This window comes from Microtus pennsylvanicus, chromosome 7, assembly GCF_037038515.1.
Source record: "Microtus pennsylvanicus isolate mMicPen1 chromosome 7, mMicPen1.hap1, whole genome shotgun sequence".
Lineage (NCBI taxonomy): Eukaryota > Metazoa > Chordata > Mammalia > Rodentia > Cricetidae > Microtus > Microtus pennsylvanicus.
Genome location: NC_134585.1, coordinates 109,047,393 through 109,068,416, shown reverse-complemented (window position 1 = coordinate 109,068,416; position 21,024 = coordinate 109,047,393). Strand labels below are relative to the sequence as shown.

The following is a 21,024-nucleotide window of genomic DNA, read 5'->3' as shown; positions in this document are numbered from 1 at the left end:
CCAAGTGTGTTAACTGATCTTCAGTTAACTCACTGAAGAAGAAAGGCTGCTGAAGACTAAATGGCCCACACTGATGCCCCATGAAAACGGATCATCCCTGGGTAAAATGGCACATGCCTATAATCCCAGCACTTGGGAGATGGAGGCAGGAGGGTCAAGAATTTAAGGCAAGTCTCATCTCCGTCATGAGTTCAGGCCAGTTTGGGCTATACAATACCCTATCTCAAAATAAAATAAAAACCTGAAACAAAAATATAAAAGAAACAAACACACACACACACAAATTCGCTGAGCCCTTGTTGCTGTGGTCCCTCTCTGAGTCTCAGCTCTCCGCTGGGGCTCTACCCCAGGTGGGCATTAGCGCTACAGATGCAGCCCAATTTCTCTGTTCCTTGTTGGAGCAGGGACCCAGTTAGCGGATGAGCACCAAAGGGCATCTCCCTTTGGATATATGAGCAGCAAGGTGTGCTTTTAGCTGAGGGAGCATTTGCTTCATTTTCCAGGCCCCTCAGGAGTCCCTTCTAAAACATTTTCCCCTTACTCACTGCCTTGTTGGCCCCTCAGGACCATAGCTTTGCAGGGATGAGCAATTGTGCACAGGGACTCTGCAGTCAAAAAGAGACCCTTGGGATTCCTTCTGATTTCTTCATCTGTAACACAAGATAATAATGTATCTCCTTCTTAGGGTTGTCGGGAGGAACAAATAGAGTGATGTGTACTGTGCCAGATTTAACTCCACACATCTCAGCGACACAGCTTCACGGAAGGGGGTTTGGGCTTGGAAAGAGGCTTCAGCAAGGTTTATCAAGAGAAAGCAGCCCAGGCTCATGTTTTTGGTGTGCTTATTGTCCTCTGGGGTCATCCACCATTGCATTGTCCGTTAGCCCTGCACTCTGAGGAAGCCAAGAGGTCTGAAGTGGCCAGGGTTCACCATGGTGGCCCGCCCAGCCCTCACAACTCTTTTCCTGGCCCCACCCAAAAAGGAAGACCACATCATTGCTTCCCAGAGAAGAAGGTGGCCTCGGAAGCAGGTGTGGCAGCACAGTCAAGACTTGTTCCTTATAAAAATTCATTAGGGCTGTGGCTCCTTGATTGAGCTCCTACAGAGGGGTACCAAAGGAACAGCGCCCTCCATCCAGTAACAGGGGACCCCCCCCCAGATGATTCTCTGGCCCTACCTGCGATGCAAGCAGAAGCAGCTGGGAGCTCAGCCGCACTTATCTCCTGACACCTGGAGGAGGAAATGAAGGCACAATTAACTGTACAAGGCAGGTGGTTTGTGCAGCTTAAGTTCAGATAAAAAGTTTAATTATCCCTAAGCCCTAATACAAATTAATTAGCCTCCCTGTATTAGGGAGGTAAGCCTCCCTGCTCTTGCCTCAGCCCAGACCTCACTGTGGATTACTGAGGACATGCTGAAGGGGGCGGGGCAGGAAACAGAGAGCAGTGGGTCCTGGATGCTCACGTGGGCAGCACAGACAGGAAGCCCCATGCTAGAGGGTCTAGGTGGAGGCCCAAGTCCCGTGCCTAGAACCCTGCCTTTGTCTCACGTTTTATTTATGCTTGTTTATTTATTGGGAACCAGGGCACACATGTCAGGGGACAACTCAATGGAACCATTTTTTCACTCTTACCACGTGAATTGAACTCAGAGCGTCAGGCTTGGCAGTGAGCACCTTGACCCTCTGACCCATATCACCTGCCCCAGGAAAGGCTTTCGTACCCCTATAGTACCCACCTGCATAGCCAGGGTGGTGTTAGAGTGAGCTTGGAATGCAGATGAAGCTCTGGGGCTCCATGGCTTTCCAGACTCTGACTTTTCCAACTCTTTTTCCATAGCCCTCTCTTTTGAAATTCCACAGAGAGAGGAGGCCGTGTGTTTCCACTGGGACTCAGAGAACTGTTACCAACTGCCTCCCTCCATGCCTGACACATCTGCCCAGGAGGACACTTGCCCCTGGCCACCATGGTCATCACCACACCCATGGGCTGTTAAGTGACAGGCATGCCGCCTCTGCATCGCCATCACACGCGGTCTTTACACGTTGCCTGCGCGTTCCACAAACGTTTCCTGAAACACTGTGAGCAGAGGGAATGGCATCCTTAGATCTGCATCTTAAGCACATGCATCTTTATGTCTCAAAGGAGAAAGGAAGCAGACATAAGAAGTCATGTTCACAGGCCTTTGCAGAAGTTCAGTCTAAAAATAACAGTGACCTGAGTTCTTGACAAATACCCGTGAAGACCAAGCACTTTCACAAATAGAAACTCGTTTACTCCACCGTTCTCGAAATGCCAGGAAGCCAGGGAAAGGAAAGGCAAGCAATATGCCCAAAGCCACCAGCTAGTGGCAAAGCCAGGAGCTGGGCCCTCAGCAGGCAAGCTGGCACTCAGGACCCAGGCTTTTTATCACTACACCATGCTACTACTACTGGGGACATGAAGAGAGAAGAGAGAGCCATTTCCAGCGGAGTCCTTAGAGCTCTCTTCCTGGGCCATCGTCTCCCCCAAACCCATTTCCTCCTTTTTTTCTTCTTCTACCTGGAGGAGCAGAAAGAGAGAAGAAAGCTATGGGATATAGTACAGGTCTAACCCCAGCAATCTACCTCTAGCTACTCAACTGACTTGGAGTATGGTCTTGTCCTCTTTAGACTTTGGCTTCTCATCCCTGCCTGAGATTAGTGGGTTTCCATGAGCCCCACAGGTCCAGATAAAGTTCTCACCCAGCACATCTTTCATTTCACCCCTTCCCCCCATAAATCTCCTCCCCAGTCCCACTCCTTCAGGCAAAATGTTCCCATCGTTAACATGGAAGATTCCCACGAAGCTCTCCAGCCTAGCCTCCTCTGTGTTGGATTCGGTTAAGCAGTCCTCCTATAGGAATGTAAGGTGCCTGGCCTGTAACACAACCTGGAGATGCAGTGGTGTGCCTCTGGAGTGGAGGAGAACCACTTCTCTGGACCACCGTCCTGGGATCTGTTCTGTCAGTCCAGCCTAAGATGGCGTTAGGAGTTCAGAAGCTATTACATTGATGGGGGTGCTGAAGTTAAATTCCCTAGTGATTGCTTTTTAAAGATAGATAGATAGATAGATAGATAGATAGATAGATAGATAGATAGATAGATAGATAGATGATAGATAGATAATAGATAGATAGATAGATAGATAGATAGATAGATAGATAGATAGATAGATAGATAGATTCTCGTTAGCTATGTAAGTCATTGATTATTTGAACCAAATTCTGATGGTATCATTTATCTTCGTTGAAATTAATCTGGCTAATTTCACCCATGATTACAGCCTGTTAAAATCCCTTTGACTCCTAAAGACTCTATTGCCCAGTAACTCTGTCATTTAGAAATTTGAAAACCTTAAGGACAATCAATAATGGCAGCCTCTCCATCATCATCATTACTGGATCCAAACGAAAGAAGAGTAAACAAAACTGTTAGTGAGCTGGATGGGCGGGGGCGGGGGCGGGGGCACGGATAGAACAACCGAGACGTGGGAAGGTCAAGGGTACAGCTGGTCCTCAGTAACAGCTAGCACTCAGCTCAGATGCCACCATAGCCCACCTTGGCTCTCTTTCCATGTTTCAGCCCTTTCCCTTCCTAACAGCAAAGTTGTGTTTTCCCCATAGCAGAAAACACAGCTGCCAATAGCTCCGGAGACTGGCTTTCGAAGCTTCAAATTCTTTAAAAGAAGATTGATTTGGTCCCAAAGGTATATTCTGTACAGTCCAAGAATGATCTACAATAGCCGTGCTCTGGGTTTTGAATGAGTGGGTTTATTGAGTCTGTCGCAAGCAAAAGGAAAAGGAGTAAATAGCAAGGAACAGACAGGTTGAAAGAGCTGAGAGATGGCAAAACAACGTCAAATCGACTGAGAGATCAAACAGTAGGTAAAAGGATCAAATCATGGGCTTACAAACATCCAGCAGAAATTGACCAGGAAGCCCTGTTGAGGCAGCCAGCTGGAGTTCTCAATCGAGAGAGTTCTGGAAAGAACAGTGTCCCCTCAGATGAGGCTTCCAAGTAGAAGAGCAAATAGCAACAGAACAATACATCATCACATCGAGGCCTTACCCTCATCCAGGAGAAACAGACCGGGGAAACTGAGGCAGTCTGCTGGAGTTCCTGGGTGGAAAGGTGCCAGCATCAGAAGCCATCGGGAAAATGCAAACCAAACAGCACTGAGATACCACTTTAAACTCACTACAGAAGCCATTATGGCAAAGACAAAAAATAGCAAGTGTTATCTTAGATAAAGACACATCAGACCCCATATTCATCACTGATGGGGTTGCAAAATATTATTCTGTGCAAAACAGCCTGGCTGTACCTCACACTAATAAACATTACCATGTGACCCCTAGCTCATGAGAACACAGTCATATAAAGTTAATACACACTTGTTCACCTATTATGAAGAAGCAGCTTCCATAATAGGTAAAACGTGGAAACAACCCCATTGCCTGTCAGCTGATAAATCAGTTAACAAAATGTGACCTATCCTCACACGTGAATGTGACTGAAACATAAGAAGGAGTGAGGAGGTTTTGATACATGCTAGCCTGTGGTTGAGTCTTGAACATGCTGAGTAAAAAGAAGTCAGACACAAAGACCACAAGTTCTGTGGTTCATGGGTAAAACATCCAAAAGAGGGAAAGCTTCAGAGAAACAGCATCAGTGGGCTGTGGGTGGTCTCAGACTGCTAATGAATCTGTGGTTTGGGTGGGTTTTATTAAAGATATCCCATGGGTGGGATACAGCTCAATGGTAGGACATTTGTGTAGCACGCAGGAAGCCATGGGTTCATTCTCCAACAAGTACACACACACACACTCAACCAGAACTAAAAAGAAAAAAGAAGATGAAAAATGGCAGGAGGGAGAGAAAGAGGAAGAAGGAAAGGAATGAAAATACTCTCAGGCTGGGGCTTCAGGCATAGCTCAGTGGTAGTGCGCTCCCTTCGGATGTGTAGCCCCGGATTTGTTTCCTGGAAGAAACAAGCAATTACCCTGGGTGGTAGAAGCACAACTGGGCAACTCCACTAGACGCTGGTGGAACATACTGCTTGGTGTGGTAACTGTATCTCAATAAAGTGGCCAGAGACAAATCCAGGGTGGATACTCACTGACTCCGCTTAGGGAAGATGCCTTATTTTGAACTTGCTAGGACCCGAGGAAATGAGAGCAGTGTGGTCAGTGTGTGGTTGGCAGCTTTTCTAGACCGAGCTCATATCATATTGGTGAGGGAGGGGCACAGGGTAGACGCTGAAGAGAAAAGCAAGTCCCCCACACTATAGACAATCTACAATCACCCAGGCATGAAACTAAACACTTTTGTGAATTATCATCACAGTTCTGGGGATATGAAGCCCATTCTATAGGTGGTGTAGGCTCAGATTAAATATTGTCCAGGGTCTTTTAACTAGTCAGTGAGTCATAATGACCCAGGTATAAACCCAGGTCTAATTCCAGCTCTTCTCTCAATTATTAGGCCATGGCTGCCTCCCTCTGGCTTTATACAAGTTGCTGGAAAATTCTGGAATATACCATTGGAGACTTAACTTTAGATCCCTTCTTAAGTTCATTGGTATTTACTCCTTCAGTAAAGGGGACCCTGCTAGCAGAGCTGTGTGCTTCCTTTGCTGGCACAGGATCACTGTATCTTGAAAAAGTGCCAGAAGACTAGCGATGGTCACTCAGCCCCTCCTACCCACTCCTCCATCCAACTGCTTCCTGTGGCTAGTCAAGGACATGAAGAACTGGGGCAAGAAGGCATCCTGCAAAGCCTTGACAATGGGCCTCTAGCCATCCCCGATCTGCCAGCCGGTTAACCTCACTCTCAAAACAAGAAATAAGGTTAAGTTGGCAAGATGTGTGCATAACAAACCAAACACGGCTTATTTTCCAAGCGTTCGCAAGCTGTCCACTTAATAATCTGCTTTTGAATTCTGCCAGCAAGCTGATGGCAGAAGTGATGGATGCCAAGCCCATTGGTCTGTGGTTTCTCACTTTAAAAATACCAGCAAAGCCATCTAGCCTCTAGCCTCGCGGTGTTTCTCTGCTGCGCTGTGATCAGAGATCACAGAGAGTGGTTCTGCGCCTCCACTTGGACTCCCTCCCATCTCCTAGCAGGGGCCTTGTGCACCTCTGATGGGAATTCACGAAGTCCAGTCAGGCACTTACCCACTCTCCCTCCTAGATTCCACGCTCCAGACCCTTCTAATCTGCATCAGTACCAGCCTTCACCAGGTGAAACGTATTCCTCTCCAGAGAGAAGGCAGAAGTCTCAGGGGGTGGAGTCATTCTGTTTGCCCCATCCTCTGCTCCCTCAGACTCTCTGCCCAGGAGTAGGTATAGCTCCCCCTACCTTGTTCTTTCTTCAAACCTTTAAAACGACCACCGTGTTTTACTTAGCAGCTACTCTCAAAGGCTGCCTTCCATTCTCCCGCCATCTTTAGTGTCATCCGTGGTTGTGAACCCACCAAGTACCTTTCAGCCAGTCATGTCGTCTGAAAAGCTCAACTAACACCATCTATTGCATGGAAGCTGCTTTACGTGGATTTAAAACAATGGGACTGTTTTTAGAGCACTCCATCCCCAGCAGAAATCGTGGTTTCCAGGATGCCTGCAGAAAAGCTAGCGAGGTTAATGTTCAGAAGCTATACATATCACAGTGAGATGCTAACATCAGTTGCCTCTGTTACTTTCTTTTCATAAAGGAACCTGAGGCCCCAAGTAACAACCTTCCAAGGTCACACAGCTATTTAATGGTGGTCTCGGAGAGTCTTGAACCCAGATCATCTTAGTAAAAAATACCCAAGCTCTCAGCCTCCCCACTTTTGTGAGTGTCAAGACTGAAGAGGCAAATGCGGTCACAAAAGAACCAGGTCCTAATGGTGGTGGTGTGTGCCTGGGAAGCTTAAATCGGAACCTGGGGCCCTGAACCGTGAGAAAAACAGTTCTCAGAGCCTGCTTCATAAGGTTTTGGGGAACTTACGTGGAGTTGTTCATTTATTTATTCATTCATCCAGCATTTTCCCTGTTCACAGTCTTCAAGTATTCAGGTAAGAACCTTAGGCTTCCAATGTGGCTAACCTGCCTCCCTCCACATCCTCCATGCAAACCCAGGACTCCTGAGTCCCCTCAGAATCAGTACCTTTAAGTGTCATCTTTTTAGCAGCCGAGATTCCTGGGCATGCTAAGGCTGTTTCTGCTACAGACACAAAGGGCTCGTGGCTTTGGCCAACAGTGTTATCAGAGTTCTTTCCTTCATTAGGCCTTTAAGTTATCTCAGTAAAGAGGAGGCCAAACATAACTGCTGTGAGGAGCATCTTACTGACTGCAGGAAGGAGGCTTGGGCCAGGCTGTTCAGGGCTGAGCAAGGGCCGGGCCACATTGGTCCCAAGGGCAGCTGCCGGCATGTGAAACACGTGAGAGAGTTCCAAACTGAGAAGAGCCCAGCATTATTCCAAAGAGGCTAAAGGGGTTGAGTGTCAGAGACCATACGCATCCCTGAGACAGTCAGTGGGAAGAAAGGAGATAAACTCAAGGGGGACAGGCTTCATCCCAGCTAAAAACAACCAAGCCGTGCCAGGTCCTCAGGCCTCACTTCCTGCATGTGTACAACAGGGCACAGAACCTGAAGTTTCAAGAACTTGTAGGCTCGTGCAAGGTAAACCCCTAAGAGCTTTGTAAGTTACAGTCTTCACGTGAACAGCTGAGCTCTGGTATCTTCGTTATCGTACGTGAGCGCCTGGTGCTCTTCTGCATCAGGCTCACCTATGGCTCTTTGTGTGCTTGGATGCCGATCCAAACCCCTCACCACCACATACTGGACGCTGAAGGCTATGTCCTGCCTGTCGCCTTAGCCTACTGTTATAACTCTCTCCCTCTCCGTGTGCAGCCCTACTGGCCCCTTGACAATTTCTGGAATGAGTTGTTTGTATTACCAAGGCCTCTCTGCTTTCCTTCTGCTGGGTCCACCCAGGCTCAGGTGTTCTGTGTGGCCGGAAGTTACACCTCATTTCTCATCTCAGGCCTTTCCCGACCACAGTGTTAACCATTTTTCTCTTCGCTGAAACAGCCATGTGCCAAAGAGTTGTTATGTTTCTAGTAAATATTTTAATTCTTTGAGAATTTCATACAATGTATTTTGATCATATTTACCCAAATCCACCTTGTCTAAGTTAAAGCTCCTATTGATGTGATACAACACTATGATCAAAAGCAACTTGGGGAAGAAAGGCTTAGTTTCAGCTCACAACCCACAGATCACACTCCATCACAGAAGGAAGACAGGACAGAAATGCATGACAGGAACCTGAAGACAGGAACTGAAGCCAAAGCCAGCGCTTCCTGGCCTGTTCTTCCTGGCTTGCTCAGCCTGCTTTCTTACACAGCTCAGGACCTCCTGCCCAGGTTGGCATAGCTAAAGTAGGCTGACCCCTCCCTCATTAATCTCTAATCAAGAAAGCACTGGACAGACTTGCCTATATCTACTTTCTCAATTGACTTTAGCTTGTGTCAAGTTGACATAAAACTAACCAGCACAATCCCCACCTTCCTACTTGCCCCAACACCCCCTCCCTCCTTTTTCTGGTTGTTGCTAATTTAATAATTCATCAACTCTAATTTTTGCTGTCCATATATTTCTGGGTGGGGGGACACCCACTGGACTGTGGTTGACTTACCAGGAACCATATCTTCAAAGAAAATTGACTGTCCCTTCCTCCCACAAAGTCATGAGATGTCCGTATCTCCTCAGTTAGGGGTGGGAACTCATGAACCCCTTCTCACACCATGCTCAAATGTTGACTAGTTTGGTCTTGTGGAGGCCACCACAGCCTCCGTGAGCTCATGAGTGCCGCCATTCTGTAGTGGCCAAAAACAGTCTTTGCTTCAGGCTTCCCCAGACTCTGGGTCTTAGGATCTTCTTGTCCCCTCATCCACGATGGCTGCTGAGCCTTGAGAAGGAAATATGATATAGGCGCCTCATGGGTGACTGAGCACTCCACAGCCACTCATTCTCTGAACTTTGACCTCTTCTGAGTTTCTGCATTAACCACCGTCTACTCACAAAGAAACTTCCCTGATGTTGTCTGAGGGGCTTTACCTATAACCTATAAGAGATCTAAATTTAGAGAGCAGTTTGATACCATGTCCATCTGGAGAAATAGTAGCAGTAAGTTCACACCTCGGGCCTCGGAGCTCCTCAGCCATGAGTTCTTGGCCAGATTTACCATATCAGGCATGTATTTTCCAATGTGTGCTGTCTATATCCACATAGGGGTGTGGGACCACCCCTGGATTGTAGTTGACCTACCAGGAGCCATATCTTCACAGAAAACTGACTGTCCTTCCCCACCAAAAGCCATCAAATGTCTATGGCTTCTCATTTAGGGGTGGGGACTCCCGTAGATCAGGCCTTAACCGCAAACAAAAGTTCTCGGTTACCCCCATAACATGCATTCTGCTTTGTCATCCATGGGCATAGGACGACATGCCATGCTGGCCATTATTACAATTCACAGAGTTCACAGCTGAGTAAGACTGTTGCTGACTCCCCGCCCCCCCCCCCGGAAGCCCACATAGCGCTTTTGAGTGCTGGGAAAGCTGGCCAGCAGGGAGGAAGCTTGCTGGTCAGTACCCACTTGACTTCTTCACACCCTATGACCAATGTGTGCCTTGTCTTCAGCAAGAATCTTACTGAGATCTGGTGGTCAGCCAAGAGCAATGGCAATTGGTTGTGTTGTTTCAGGGGGTCTCCAGGACACCCTTGACTGACAACTCAAGGGGGAGGTGTCCTATACTAGGTATTTTATTTGGCAACATATAGCTTCTGGGAGGAGCATTAATCCTATACAGATAACTGCAGTTAAACTTGTTTGTGTAATTACATCATATATATGAAATTTATAAATGAGGAGGTTGCCACGTCCCTTCTTCAAACATCTTTGGAGTTGGCCATCCCTCCCCCACCCCCTTGCCCTACATCCCTCTTCCCACGGAAACCCCTCTCCCTGTCATTCCCCTTTCCCCTTCACAACACCTATGGTGTGCTCTTCTCCCTCCCTTAAGATCGTTCTTCCCCCTCCCCACCAATGGTCCCTTTCTGGTTTTCTGGATTCTCCCAATACTCCAAACTAAACACAGATCTAAGACTTGATGCTAAAACCCACATATGAGTGAGAACTTGTGATATTGGTCTTTCGTGGTCTGCTTATCTTTTTACCACCAAATGTTTTCATGTCATCGTTTACCCATGTGTGGCCTTCCCTATAGAAACCTGGCTCCATGAACATACAGGTTTGGCCTCTTGCTCAGAGACTGTATCACTGACCTCTGTAGATGCTGTGAAATATTGGTAAGTGAATGAATGTGTGTGAGAGTGTATGATTGGCTGGGAAGCCTCGCTTGTTTCCCAAATGGCCCCTTACATCCTCTCTTTCCCCCTTCCCCTCTCCCTCTCTCTTACAGGTATGGAGACATGGTGCCTAAGACAATCGCAGGGAAGATATTTGGCTCCATCTGTTCCCTGAGTGGTGTCCTGGTCATTGCTCTGCCAGTCCCTGTGATAGTCTCCAACTTTAGCAGGATCTACCACCAGAACCAGAGAGCAGATAAACGCAGGGCACAGAAGGTAAGCCTTAGAAACAGGGTTGGGAAAAATAAATAAATAAATAAAAATAAAAAAGAAAGAAAGAAACAGGGTTGGGGGGGCGCTAGAGAGATGGCTCAGTAGTTAAGAGCACTGGATGCTCTTCCAGAGGACCCAGGTTCAAATCCCAGTACCCACATGGCGGCTCAAAACTGTCTGTAATTCCAGTTTCAGGGGACCTGAAACTTCCATGGCAAAACACTAATATACATAAAATTAAAAAAAAAAACAGGGTTGGGGGAGGGAGGAGCAGGAAGAGCGGGGGGGACTCGGGTAGGCTTGTCAGGCCTAAATTCTTTTTTTTTTTTTTTTTTTTTTGGTTTTTCGAGACAGGGTTTCTCTGTGGTTTTGGAGCCTGTCCTGGAACTAGCTCTTGTAGACCAGGCTGGTCTCAAACTCACAGAGATCCGCCTGCCTCTGCCTCCCGAGTGCTGGGATTAAAGGCGTGCGCCACCACTGCCCGGCTCAGGCCTAAATTCTTTGGAGGATTCCTGCAAGTCTCCCTCTGGCTTGGAGAGATAAGGCAACTTCGTGTCCCCCTCCTACTCACCAATGTCCTCAGTTCCAGCCCCAGGCTATTGCTTCAGAATGCAGCAAACCCTCACTATTGACACATAACTGGATTGTCCTTTTAAGGAATCTATTGAACTGACCCATAGCTCAATGTCTACATGCCCAGTCATGGCCACCAGATAGCTTCTGGCTCCTCTGTTTCCCATCCCAAAAACTAAATGTCATTTTCGTATCCTGTTGAGGGGCAATACATGTGCAGAAAAGAGTAATGCATGCCGTGACAGGAGAGCATTTCGTGACCACTGCGTTCTGGGTCAAGTAGCACAGTAATGGTAGTAAGCACCGGGTGCCATGTAAAGTTACAGAACTCAACCAATGGCTGGAGAGTCAATACCAGGCCTGGGGAAAGTTCTCGGTTCTGCCATGTCTGTACTTTGGATGAGAGATAAATAAAATATTTTCTGCCAGTACAGAGCAAGATGCCTACAGGCGGGTGTACTCAGAAGCCTTGTTCGCACTTGGCCTTCCGGCTTCTCTCTAGGACATTACAGCCATACCACCAAACCCATGGCATCTTCCAGAGATTTTCCTGCAAAGGACTTTTGCCAGGGTCCTATAGTATTAACATTTACATCGCTATGACAAATGCCTGTCATTTATAATGAAAATTAACTATTTTGACTCACAGTTTCAGAAGAATTAGTCTGTCTGCTTGGCCCCCAAACATCATGGCAGCAGAGGAGCACATAATGGAGATTGCCCTTCACTCTTGGTGGACGGGTGGCTGAAAGGGAGGAAATGCCAGCACTCAGCTGTCTTTTTGGTTTTTCACCTGAGCCCACAGTACCACTCATACTGAAGTGGGTCTTCCTCAGTTAATTCTCTATGAAAGCCGTCACAGACATTCCGAGAGAGAGAGAGAGAGAGAGAGAGAGAGAGAGAGAGAGAGAGAGAGAGAGAGAGTGTGTGTGTGTGTGTGTGTGTGTGTGTCTCACCAGTCTCCCGGGTGATTCTAAATTTGATCAAGTTGGCAAAGACGAGAAGAGAAGGGATGTGGAGGGGGGTTCTACTTCCCTTTTGATCTGGGCTGAAATGGTCCCCTTATTGTCTCAGGCTCTGGGGTCATGATCAGAGTCTCTGGGTACAAAGAACAGAAAGGCACCTTGTTGGAAGATTAGCTTAGACAGGACAACAACTTTGCTCTCTGTGTTTTATTCTTTCTTCCATCCCTTCACGTCCCAGACATTTAAGTAAGCGCCTTCCCTCTGACAGGCCCTGCAGCTAGATTACTTACTTCCACTTGCAAAGATAACCCCTGGGTAGCAGGGCCTAGCACTGGGCAAAGCCCTCTAGAACCCCAGAATTGGTCTGTAGGTACTGACTATAACAAAGCCACACATTTAAGCTAACTCTAAAACAATGGTTGCATAACAATTTACATAGAACAGTAAATAATATAATCATATACTAAGCCTACTTGGTCCCTGTATCCCAAATATGACCTCTTGTGTGTCCTTGTGTCACCTCCTCCTTACCTTCCTGTTTCCATAAACCTGTGCCTGGTCAGTGACGTCACCAGCCTAAGGTCTTTCTGCTGACGTCCTCATCGCCTACGGCATACATCTTCCATCTCCTCACCCAAGGTCAAGGTCTCCCCACTCCCAGACACTCCAGAAATGGAAGTCTTATCTCTCCCTGCTCAAGTCAGCTGGCAAAGGGGAACAATGACTAAATTCATCACGCAGTTCTAAATAAAGAGGCAGAGGAAAAACTGGGCTCTCATATCCAAACTCTGAGGTCCTGAGGTCCAGGAATTCCTGCGGCACATACTCCGCCCTCACAGCTTTTAAAAGTGGGCAAGCACAAACTCGGGCTTTTTGCAGAGCTGGTAGGGTTCTCAGAAGTGCCAGGCTCAATGGTGACAGCCCCTCCAGGGGTAGCTATGCTCTGCAGCTACCTTCTCCTTCCTAGCCACACCATTCCCACTTCTCAGCGAAGCCCACCTGCAAAGACTTAACAGTGAGTGTTTCCCACGGAGAGTTTAAAGCTTATTGTGTGCGGATTAATATCCAGAAGGACCAATTCTGGCTTTGTCCTCTCTCTGAGCTACTCAGGATGAGCCCTGCCCAACCCCTTTCTCTCTCCTTTGAAATAAGCAAATATTTACAATGTTTTCCCTAGTCTGGATACTGTTTCTCCTCAAGGTTACACCACTCTGTCTCTTTCACCTTGGGCTTCCTGTGAGAGGAAAAAAACCAATACTGTCTGTTTCCAGCACTCAGTCTGTCACGGTGAGCCAAGGCAGGGCAGGCCCAGGGGACTTGGTGAAAGTGGAGAGACTGAACAGGGAGGAGGTCAGGAGGCTAATGATAGCCCTCAGCTCTGACCACGCTTCTGATAGCTTCTTGGGCAGAAGAGTAGGCTCCAGAGAAGGTGCCTTGTGATTAAAAGCTCCAAAAGAAATTTGCGTCACATCCACCTGTGGGGACTGTCTTCCCTAGGCCAAGAGAACCAGAGATAAGTCAAGGCACCTGGGATAGAGCAGAAGGCACCGCCTGTCCCAGCTCCACCCACTTTTTGGTTTCAAGGGAGATTGTTTTAGTTTTGCTTACATATTTATTTTTGTTGTGCTGGGGATGAAGCCTAGGGCCCTTGTGCGTGGTTGGTAGGCAAAAATACTCTATCCCTTAACTACACCCCCTGCGCCATGTCCTTTGTTTTTAGTAGAACATTTTATTGGAATAATTATAGATTATGTAGTTGCACGTGTAGTTCCAAAAAGATAGAGCCTGTTTGTACTCGGCCCAGTTTGATCCAATGGTAACATTTTAGAGAACCGTCCAGTGCACAGAGTATATGCCTCTCACCCATCTTCCCCACTGTGTGTATGTGCGTGCATGTGTGCGTGTGTAGGGGTGTGTGTGTGTGTGTGTGTGTGTGTGTGTGTGTGTGTGTGTGTTACAGTTTCCTCACCCATGTAGGTTCCTACAGATCCAGCAGCTTCATGGCTGCCAGACTAGCCAGTGCCCACAAGAGAACCCTTGTGGCTTTTATAACTATGCTCCTGCTATACTTCTACCGGGTCCCTTACTCCTAGGAACTATTCCTCTGATCTCCACTTATAAAATGGTTTCCTCTCTAAACTTACATAAATGCACTCATGCAGCTGGTAACCTTTGAGAGCTGGTCTTTTTCATCCATGTAATCCCCAAAGACTCATTCAAATTATATCACTAGTTTCTTATACCAGGCCTAGTGATGCAGGTCTGTGATCCCAGATACTTAGGAGGCTGAAAGAGGAGAATCCTAAGTTCCAGGTCAGCCTGGGCTACAGCATCATCCAAAGCCAACCTAGGTAACTAATTAAGATTCTGTCTCAAAAAAAAAATGTAAAAGCCCATTCACTTTTCTCACTCAGCCGTGTTCTGTTGGATGTTTGCCTGCTGAAGAGCTTCTGGGATAGAAATGGTTTCCAGCTATTACAAATAAGCATTCTCGTGTATGGGTTTTCATCAACATAAATCTTAACTGTCTCTCTGATGAATGTCTAAGTGTACAACTGCCTGTGTTTCCTTTTCTCCCTTGTCTTCCTTCTGCCTCTTTCAGGGCAAGAGATGCAAACACTCATGTCCAGGCTGTCCTTGCCAGCTGCCAGCTAGGAGTCCCAGTTGTGCCAGGTGCCACCAAATGATCTTGATCAGTAATGGTGGCAGGCCATGTCCCAAGCTCACAGTGTTGTACTAGAACTCTCCTCCAACCCCAAAGCTCCACTTACACCTGTTGAAGATGCAGGTTCCTGGGCTTTGCCCTTCAAGTTTAAAGGAGGTGAACTCAAGGAGGAAGGAAGGAGAAAGACGCCGTTGACTTCCTCGTTGGAAGACATGAGCTGAATGAACCCTTTCTAATCCTTTCTCTCACCCTGGCTGAGTGGCTCTCCTTATTCTACATCAATTCATTAATAATTGTTCGGCCTTTGAAACAGCCTAGATGAACTCTCCAGTCTCTTACCTTTCATAGTATCCTTATGGTTGTGGAGGAGAGTGGAAACTGAGCAGTCCACACAAGGACCGAGCCCATTACAAGGGCTTCACAAGCATAGATGCCCAGCTACGCATGCTTGGCATTCCTTCTTTGGCTAGCACAGTCTTTGCTTGAATTCCTGTTCGAGGCAGAGCATGCACTGGATGCTGGCAATAAAAGAATGTGCATAAGACCCAGGCCCTGACCCTCAGGAGCACAAAACCAAGCAGAGAACGCCATCAGGTTTCACACACTGGCAGGTTCTCCCAACCTTCCTCAAACCTCTGTTTCCCGTTTGGGAATGATTAAACGATACGCTGTGTTTGATGTGACAATCCCCTACCTTAATAGAATCCAGAGTGAGATAAGATTAAAAGAAGTGTCTCAGAGGGGAACAGGGGAAACTTTCATCTCCAGAAAGTAATAAAGACAGACCCCACATATGAGAAAGGTCTGCCTCTAAGTGGCAATCGGATTACATAAGGCTGTAATGAGCTTGACACAATTGGATTTCCATATGCAGCTCTCAACGCCCAGCCTTCTCCCAAAGTGACAGCAGCCAAGTCATGAACTGGGAGGGACTCACTTGACTGTAAACATCTGGCCACGGGGGGGGGGGGGTGGCTGCAGCAGGACTGCTGGCCAGATTCATCCTAGACATGGAATGAATGAATGAATTTTGCTCAGAGACAGGGAGGGTGACAGGGTTGACTTGCAGGCCTTTCTGTCTCATATCTTCCTCTTCATCCTCTCCATCTAGAAGAGCAGCCATCCTTGGACTTACTGGAAGACCTTCCAACTCCAGTTCTAGCCCCTGTCCCACATTTAAAGACCAGGGGAAAGAGTTTAATTGCGGTTAATTGTGCTGCAAGGAAATACTGGTGGGTGGGGGAGTTCTCGGGAAACAGGGAACATAACATAGCCTTTATGATCCTCTTGACAGTCCATGACCTCTTAGCAGACGAACCAACCCACGCAGGATAGCTGGGAGAGGATAACAAGAAATGAAAATTGCCACAATTTCCCAGAACCAATCGGTCAGGGTCCAGGTTCAAGTTACAAGTCACTGTACCCAGAGGCAGGAAGAGAATCCTACACTTCAGACTGCAACTATGAATCTCAGGGACTCTTCTGCTTGAAGCAATAGCGTGGAACTGGTTCTGGATCTGTAGAGCCCAGGCTATGTACTCTAAGCCCACAGGGCTTTTTTCCAGTCCCAGACGGCTGAACTTCACGGTCTTCTTTCTGCTGTGCTGTGGCTGGCGATCATTAGACCAAAAAAAAAGCAGCTAGCATATATCAGATGGCCATTCCCTCAGCATGCAAGTAAGATGAGCTTGGCCCAAGGTGCTGTGCAGCCCCCTGAAATGATATTTCGTTTGTGTTTTAATAAATCAAGCTTGCCTGAAGATCAAAGAGTAAAACAGACCCACTGGTCAGCCTTACGGACCAGGCAGTTAAGAGGTGTTGGTGGTGCCACTGCTGCCTTTGCTTTCTCTCGTAACTAACTGTTCTGTGGGAACCTATAGCACCTGGAGAACCAACCACCCTGGAACCCAGGAGGGACTGAGAGCAGTTAGCACACGCTGTCCTCTAGGAACCCTACAGTCCTTAGAGATAAGAAGTGATAGAACGGCCCATGCCATCATGCAATACCGAGTGGAAAATGCCAGAAAAGCTTCAGGAGAAAGAACTTGAAAATGTGGTATTTTTTTCAGCAGGACTCCACCCAGGCTGAAGATTTGTGAAGATTCCTAGAGCCCTGACCATGGCCAAACTGCAATAGTGGGCACACAGGTCTCAGATCCATTCCGAGGTCTAGATACAGAGATGCATCAGGCTAAGACGGGGGAGCTTTTTTTTTTTTTCCTTTCTCACAGGATGCTAGGGAAAGCAGCCTCAGTGGGGTAGCTGTTGTCACGGGTTCCTCCAGGCTTCCTCTTCCTGTATCTTACTGCTTTTCTTATTGTCTGCCCATCACAGAAGGCCCGCCTTGCCAGGATCCGTGTGGCCAAAACAGGAAGTTCCAATGCCTACCTGCACAGCAAGCGCAATGGGCTCCTCAATGAAGCCCTGGAGCTGACGGTAAGTGTCCAGAAGACAGGGCAGAGGAGATAAATTAGAAATGGGCTTCTCTGCTCATCCAGTCCCCCAGAAAGTGCCAGTTTAGACTCTGACAGAAGCATGTCTCCAGGGTTCCCACAAACATAGTGCTCTCAAAGAATTACCACTGCTGCCCATAATCCAGCTGCTGCAAATGGCCCCAGACCCAGGCCAGCAGGTTTTATGGCGGCCCTAAGATTTGGCTTATCAAGAGTTTTCTCCTGCCCTCCTACCTTCTGTGAAGAAACAAAGAGGCTGAAGAGAAGGGAAGACACCAGCTTTATTCTTAGCCCTTCTTTCTGTCTCCCTAGGGCACCCCAGAAGAGGAGCACATGGGCAAGACCACCTCGCTCATTGAGAGCCAGCACCACCACTTGCTGCACTGCCTAGAAAAGACCACTGTGAGTGCCAGCCTCCGGCCCCCTCCTGCTTCACCCCTAACCTCCCAAGGCTGTACTCGCTTTGCTGTCCTAGGACAAATAGTCAGTCTGTCCCCTTCCAGTGATCTGTAATCACCCCAGGGGGTGGGGCAAAGAGTGAGAGATCATCTGTGTCCTGCAGCTCTAGAGAAGAGGCCACTGCCATAGTCTTCCCATCCCCCCACCGCCAACAGCAGCATGTGTCTTAACAACTAAGAGTTTTGTTTTTCATTCTCAGTTCTGATGGGCACCACCCAACAAGATTCAGGCTGAATTTACACAGGACAGTAGAGAAGAGGGAAGATTTTTGTTCCACCCCTGTAGCTGGGTTGAGGCGATCCGTGGGTCCCCTTGCGCGTGCATGAATGAAGGATGCAGTATACACATTCTTTAGCCAAGGGCTTATCAGTCCCAGTCCCACTTAGTAACCTTGCACTTTGGCAGGGAGTTCAGATTGTAAAAGGCTGATTGCTAAAGGAGATCATGGCGGAGGGCGCCACAGCTGGAATGGGAATGATGCTTGTGCCTTACTGACAGCCTGAAAGGAAGGGGCAGTAGGGCCAACCCTGAACCCTTGGCGGAAGTGCCAGGAATCCTAGGGTGGGAGAAGTCAGAACAGAAATGCTAAAGTGAGCCTATTCCCTGATCCTTTCCAGAAGTTTCCTACTCAAAGAGCCTAGGGTCAGGGCTCGTCCTACCCTTGAAAGGAGCTTCCTGGTTTCTAGTAGCCCATAACCTGACCTCCCAGATGCTAGATTCCTCTTACTCTGAGCCAAAAGTGGACCCCATGGATGACCGTGGAAACCCAGTGACATCTTCTAAATGAGAAAGTGCTCTGCAAGCCCAGGTCCCAGCTACTATGGTCAAAAACCACGGGTGCACATCTCCCAAGGTTCTCCCAAGGACACCGAGCTTGCCAGCGGGACGACAGGGCCAGGCCCCACTGCCCTTCCCAAGTTGCATGTGCTGGGTGGAATGTGTATATTGAAAGGACATAGGTGGAAACACTGGGGTTTGGAGGGCTGGAATGTTGGCACTGGGGGACTGAGAGGCGGAATGCTGGCATTAAAGGGGTGGAATGCTGAATCCGAGGGAATGTTGGATTGATTATAGGGACGGGATGTTGGAATGCTGGATTTGGGGGAAGGAATGTGGGACCCAGGGGTGGAATGTTGGGATAGGAAAGGAGGAATGTTGGTATGGAAAGAGTGTATGTTGGGTTAAGCAGTCTCCTGTTGGAACCAAGGGATGAAATGTTGGGACAATGGGAAGCAGAATGCTGGGAATGAGGGCTGGAATGTTGACTTCAGAGGGTGGAACACTGGGGTTGAGGAACTGAATGTCCAAACTGGAATGCTGGAATGTACAATCAATGGTGTTTCTATCTTCTGTTGGCATGTTGTCCTGTAGGGGTTATCCTATCTTGTGGATGATCCCCTGTTATCTGTACGAACCTCCACCATCAAGGTATCGCTTTATAAATTCAATTGTTCTCTCTGAATCTTGAGTCTGTGGATCTGCTCTGCTCACTCCTAGTCTGGTTTCTGCATGTGCTTCTGAACCTCCCTGGGCTTTTGCTGTCTCTGCTGCCACACCCAGTACCAGCTCAGGCTTCCAGTATTTCTGCACCCACACTACCCAATTTCCTTTCCTATTCTTTCCTTGGACACCCCCAGGAGGTTAGAGGGGGGCAGTGGAACTCCAAGGTCAGTTTCCTCTGGAATGCCCGAATGCCACGCACCTCTCTGCTACCTCCTCGATTTCCTGGGAACTCTGGTATTGACTGCCAGGGGACATTCTCTGAACTCTGTCCTTACACTTCTCTTGCTCCTCACACTGCCAGTGCCACAGGGTTCTGGGCACTTTGGTCAAGCAGCCATTTTTCCATTGTTTGGGGTTTAGCTATAGGCCAAACCTCATGGCCTACAGATCTGAAACCATTAACATTCTTTCCCTAGCTTACATTTGTCCTAGGGAATTCTGAACTGCCAGGTAGTTAAGGATCCATATGCTCTAATCAGGCCAAAAGAAGACAAAATTAGAAGAAATCTTATCCTTAGCAGCTTGGCCCCTTTGCGATCAAGAGCAATGCTCTCCCAATTCTGTGATGGTCCAAACTTTTACAAACTTTTGTCAAGCCTGTAAGAGTCATCAGGTGTGCAAAGCTTCAGAGCTTACTAAGAAAAAATTGACTCTAGCTCTGATGATGCCACTCAGACCCTCCGTGTCCTCTATGTCCCTTCTGCTCAACCTGTAGATGGAGCACATGATTTAACAACCAAGTCCCTGCCAGGGAGGCCAATTTGATTCTTTTGACGTTGACACCTGTGGAAATGAAACCCCTCTCAAACATTTACCTGTAATTCAGGCATTTGGGGGTCCTCCATTAAAGGCCCCAAACAGACAGGCAGTTGTAGAGGGACTGGGGCTCCCCCACTTCTGCTTTTTCACGTCTTCTCCTTCCTCCCGCAGAACCACGAGTTTATCGACGAGCAAATGTTTGAGCAGAACTGCATGGAGAGCTCAATGCAGAACTACCCGTCCACCAGAAGCCCTTCTCTCTCCAGCCACTCCGGCCTCACCACCACCTGCTGCTCCCGGCGCAGTAAGAAGACCACACACCTGCCCAACTCCAACCTGCCGGCCACTCGCCTTCGCAGCATGCAAGAACTCAGCACGATCCACATCCAGGGCAGCGAGCAACCCTCCCTCACCACCAGGTGGGTGGCTTCCAATCCCGCCAGTCCCAAGGTCTTGCGTCATTCGCTTTCCAGAATTAAACAATCTCCGCATTAAAGCCTCAGGGATCCCCGCTAGGGGTCCCCCTTATCCACTGCATGGGGCCCCTCTGCTTTCCTCCCTCACCTTCCTTCTCATGCTCGAAGTTAATCCAGGGGTCTTCATGGGATATTAGATGGTACTGTTGCAGTTTAGCTCAAAGGTGGCTTTAGGTAGTTGGGGGGAACTCAAAAAGAACCCAAAAATTGAAAAGATGGACTACGATCATTTTCCTAAGAAAATACTTTCCCCAACTGTGTTACATATATGGCTTATCCCAGGTGGATTTTTCCTCATCTCTGTTTATGGTTAAGCCATTTCCTGTTATTCTTTTAAAAAGTATTTATTTATTTTATATGCATTGATGTTTTGCCTGCATGTATGTCTGTGTGAGGGTGTCAGATCTTGGAGTTACAGACAGTTGTGAGCTGCCATATGGGTGCTGGGAATTGAACTTGGGTCCTTTGGAAGAGCAGCCAGTGCAGTATTAACCGCTGAGCCACCTCTCCAGCCCCTCCTGT

General features: G+C 47.9%; 1 protein-coding gene across 3 annotated transcripts in view; it reads left to right on the top strand.

Annotated features, from left to right (window-relative positions):
* The window catches only part of Kcnd3 (potassium voltage-gated channel subfamily D member 3), a 222,343-nt gene that overhangs the window by 197,665 nt on the left and 3,654 nt on the right, over positions 1-21,024 (top strand). For 2 of the 3 annotated variants that reach the window (XM_075981696.1, XM_075981697.1), the window contains 5 exons: positions 10,490-10,652; positions 17,187-17,288; positions 17,618-17,707; positions 19,136-19,192; positions 20,198-20,445. In XM_075981696.1, coding sequence (XP_075837811.1) covers positions 10,490-10,652; positions 17,187-17,288; positions 17,618-17,707; positions 19,136-19,192; positions 20,198-20,445 — 660 coding nt within the window. The remainder of the gene's footprint in view (positions 1-10,489; positions 10,653-17,186; positions 17,289-17,617; positions 17,708-19,135; positions 19,193-20,197; positions 20,446-21,024) is intronic. The other variant, XM_075981698.1, reaches the window with a different exon arrangement.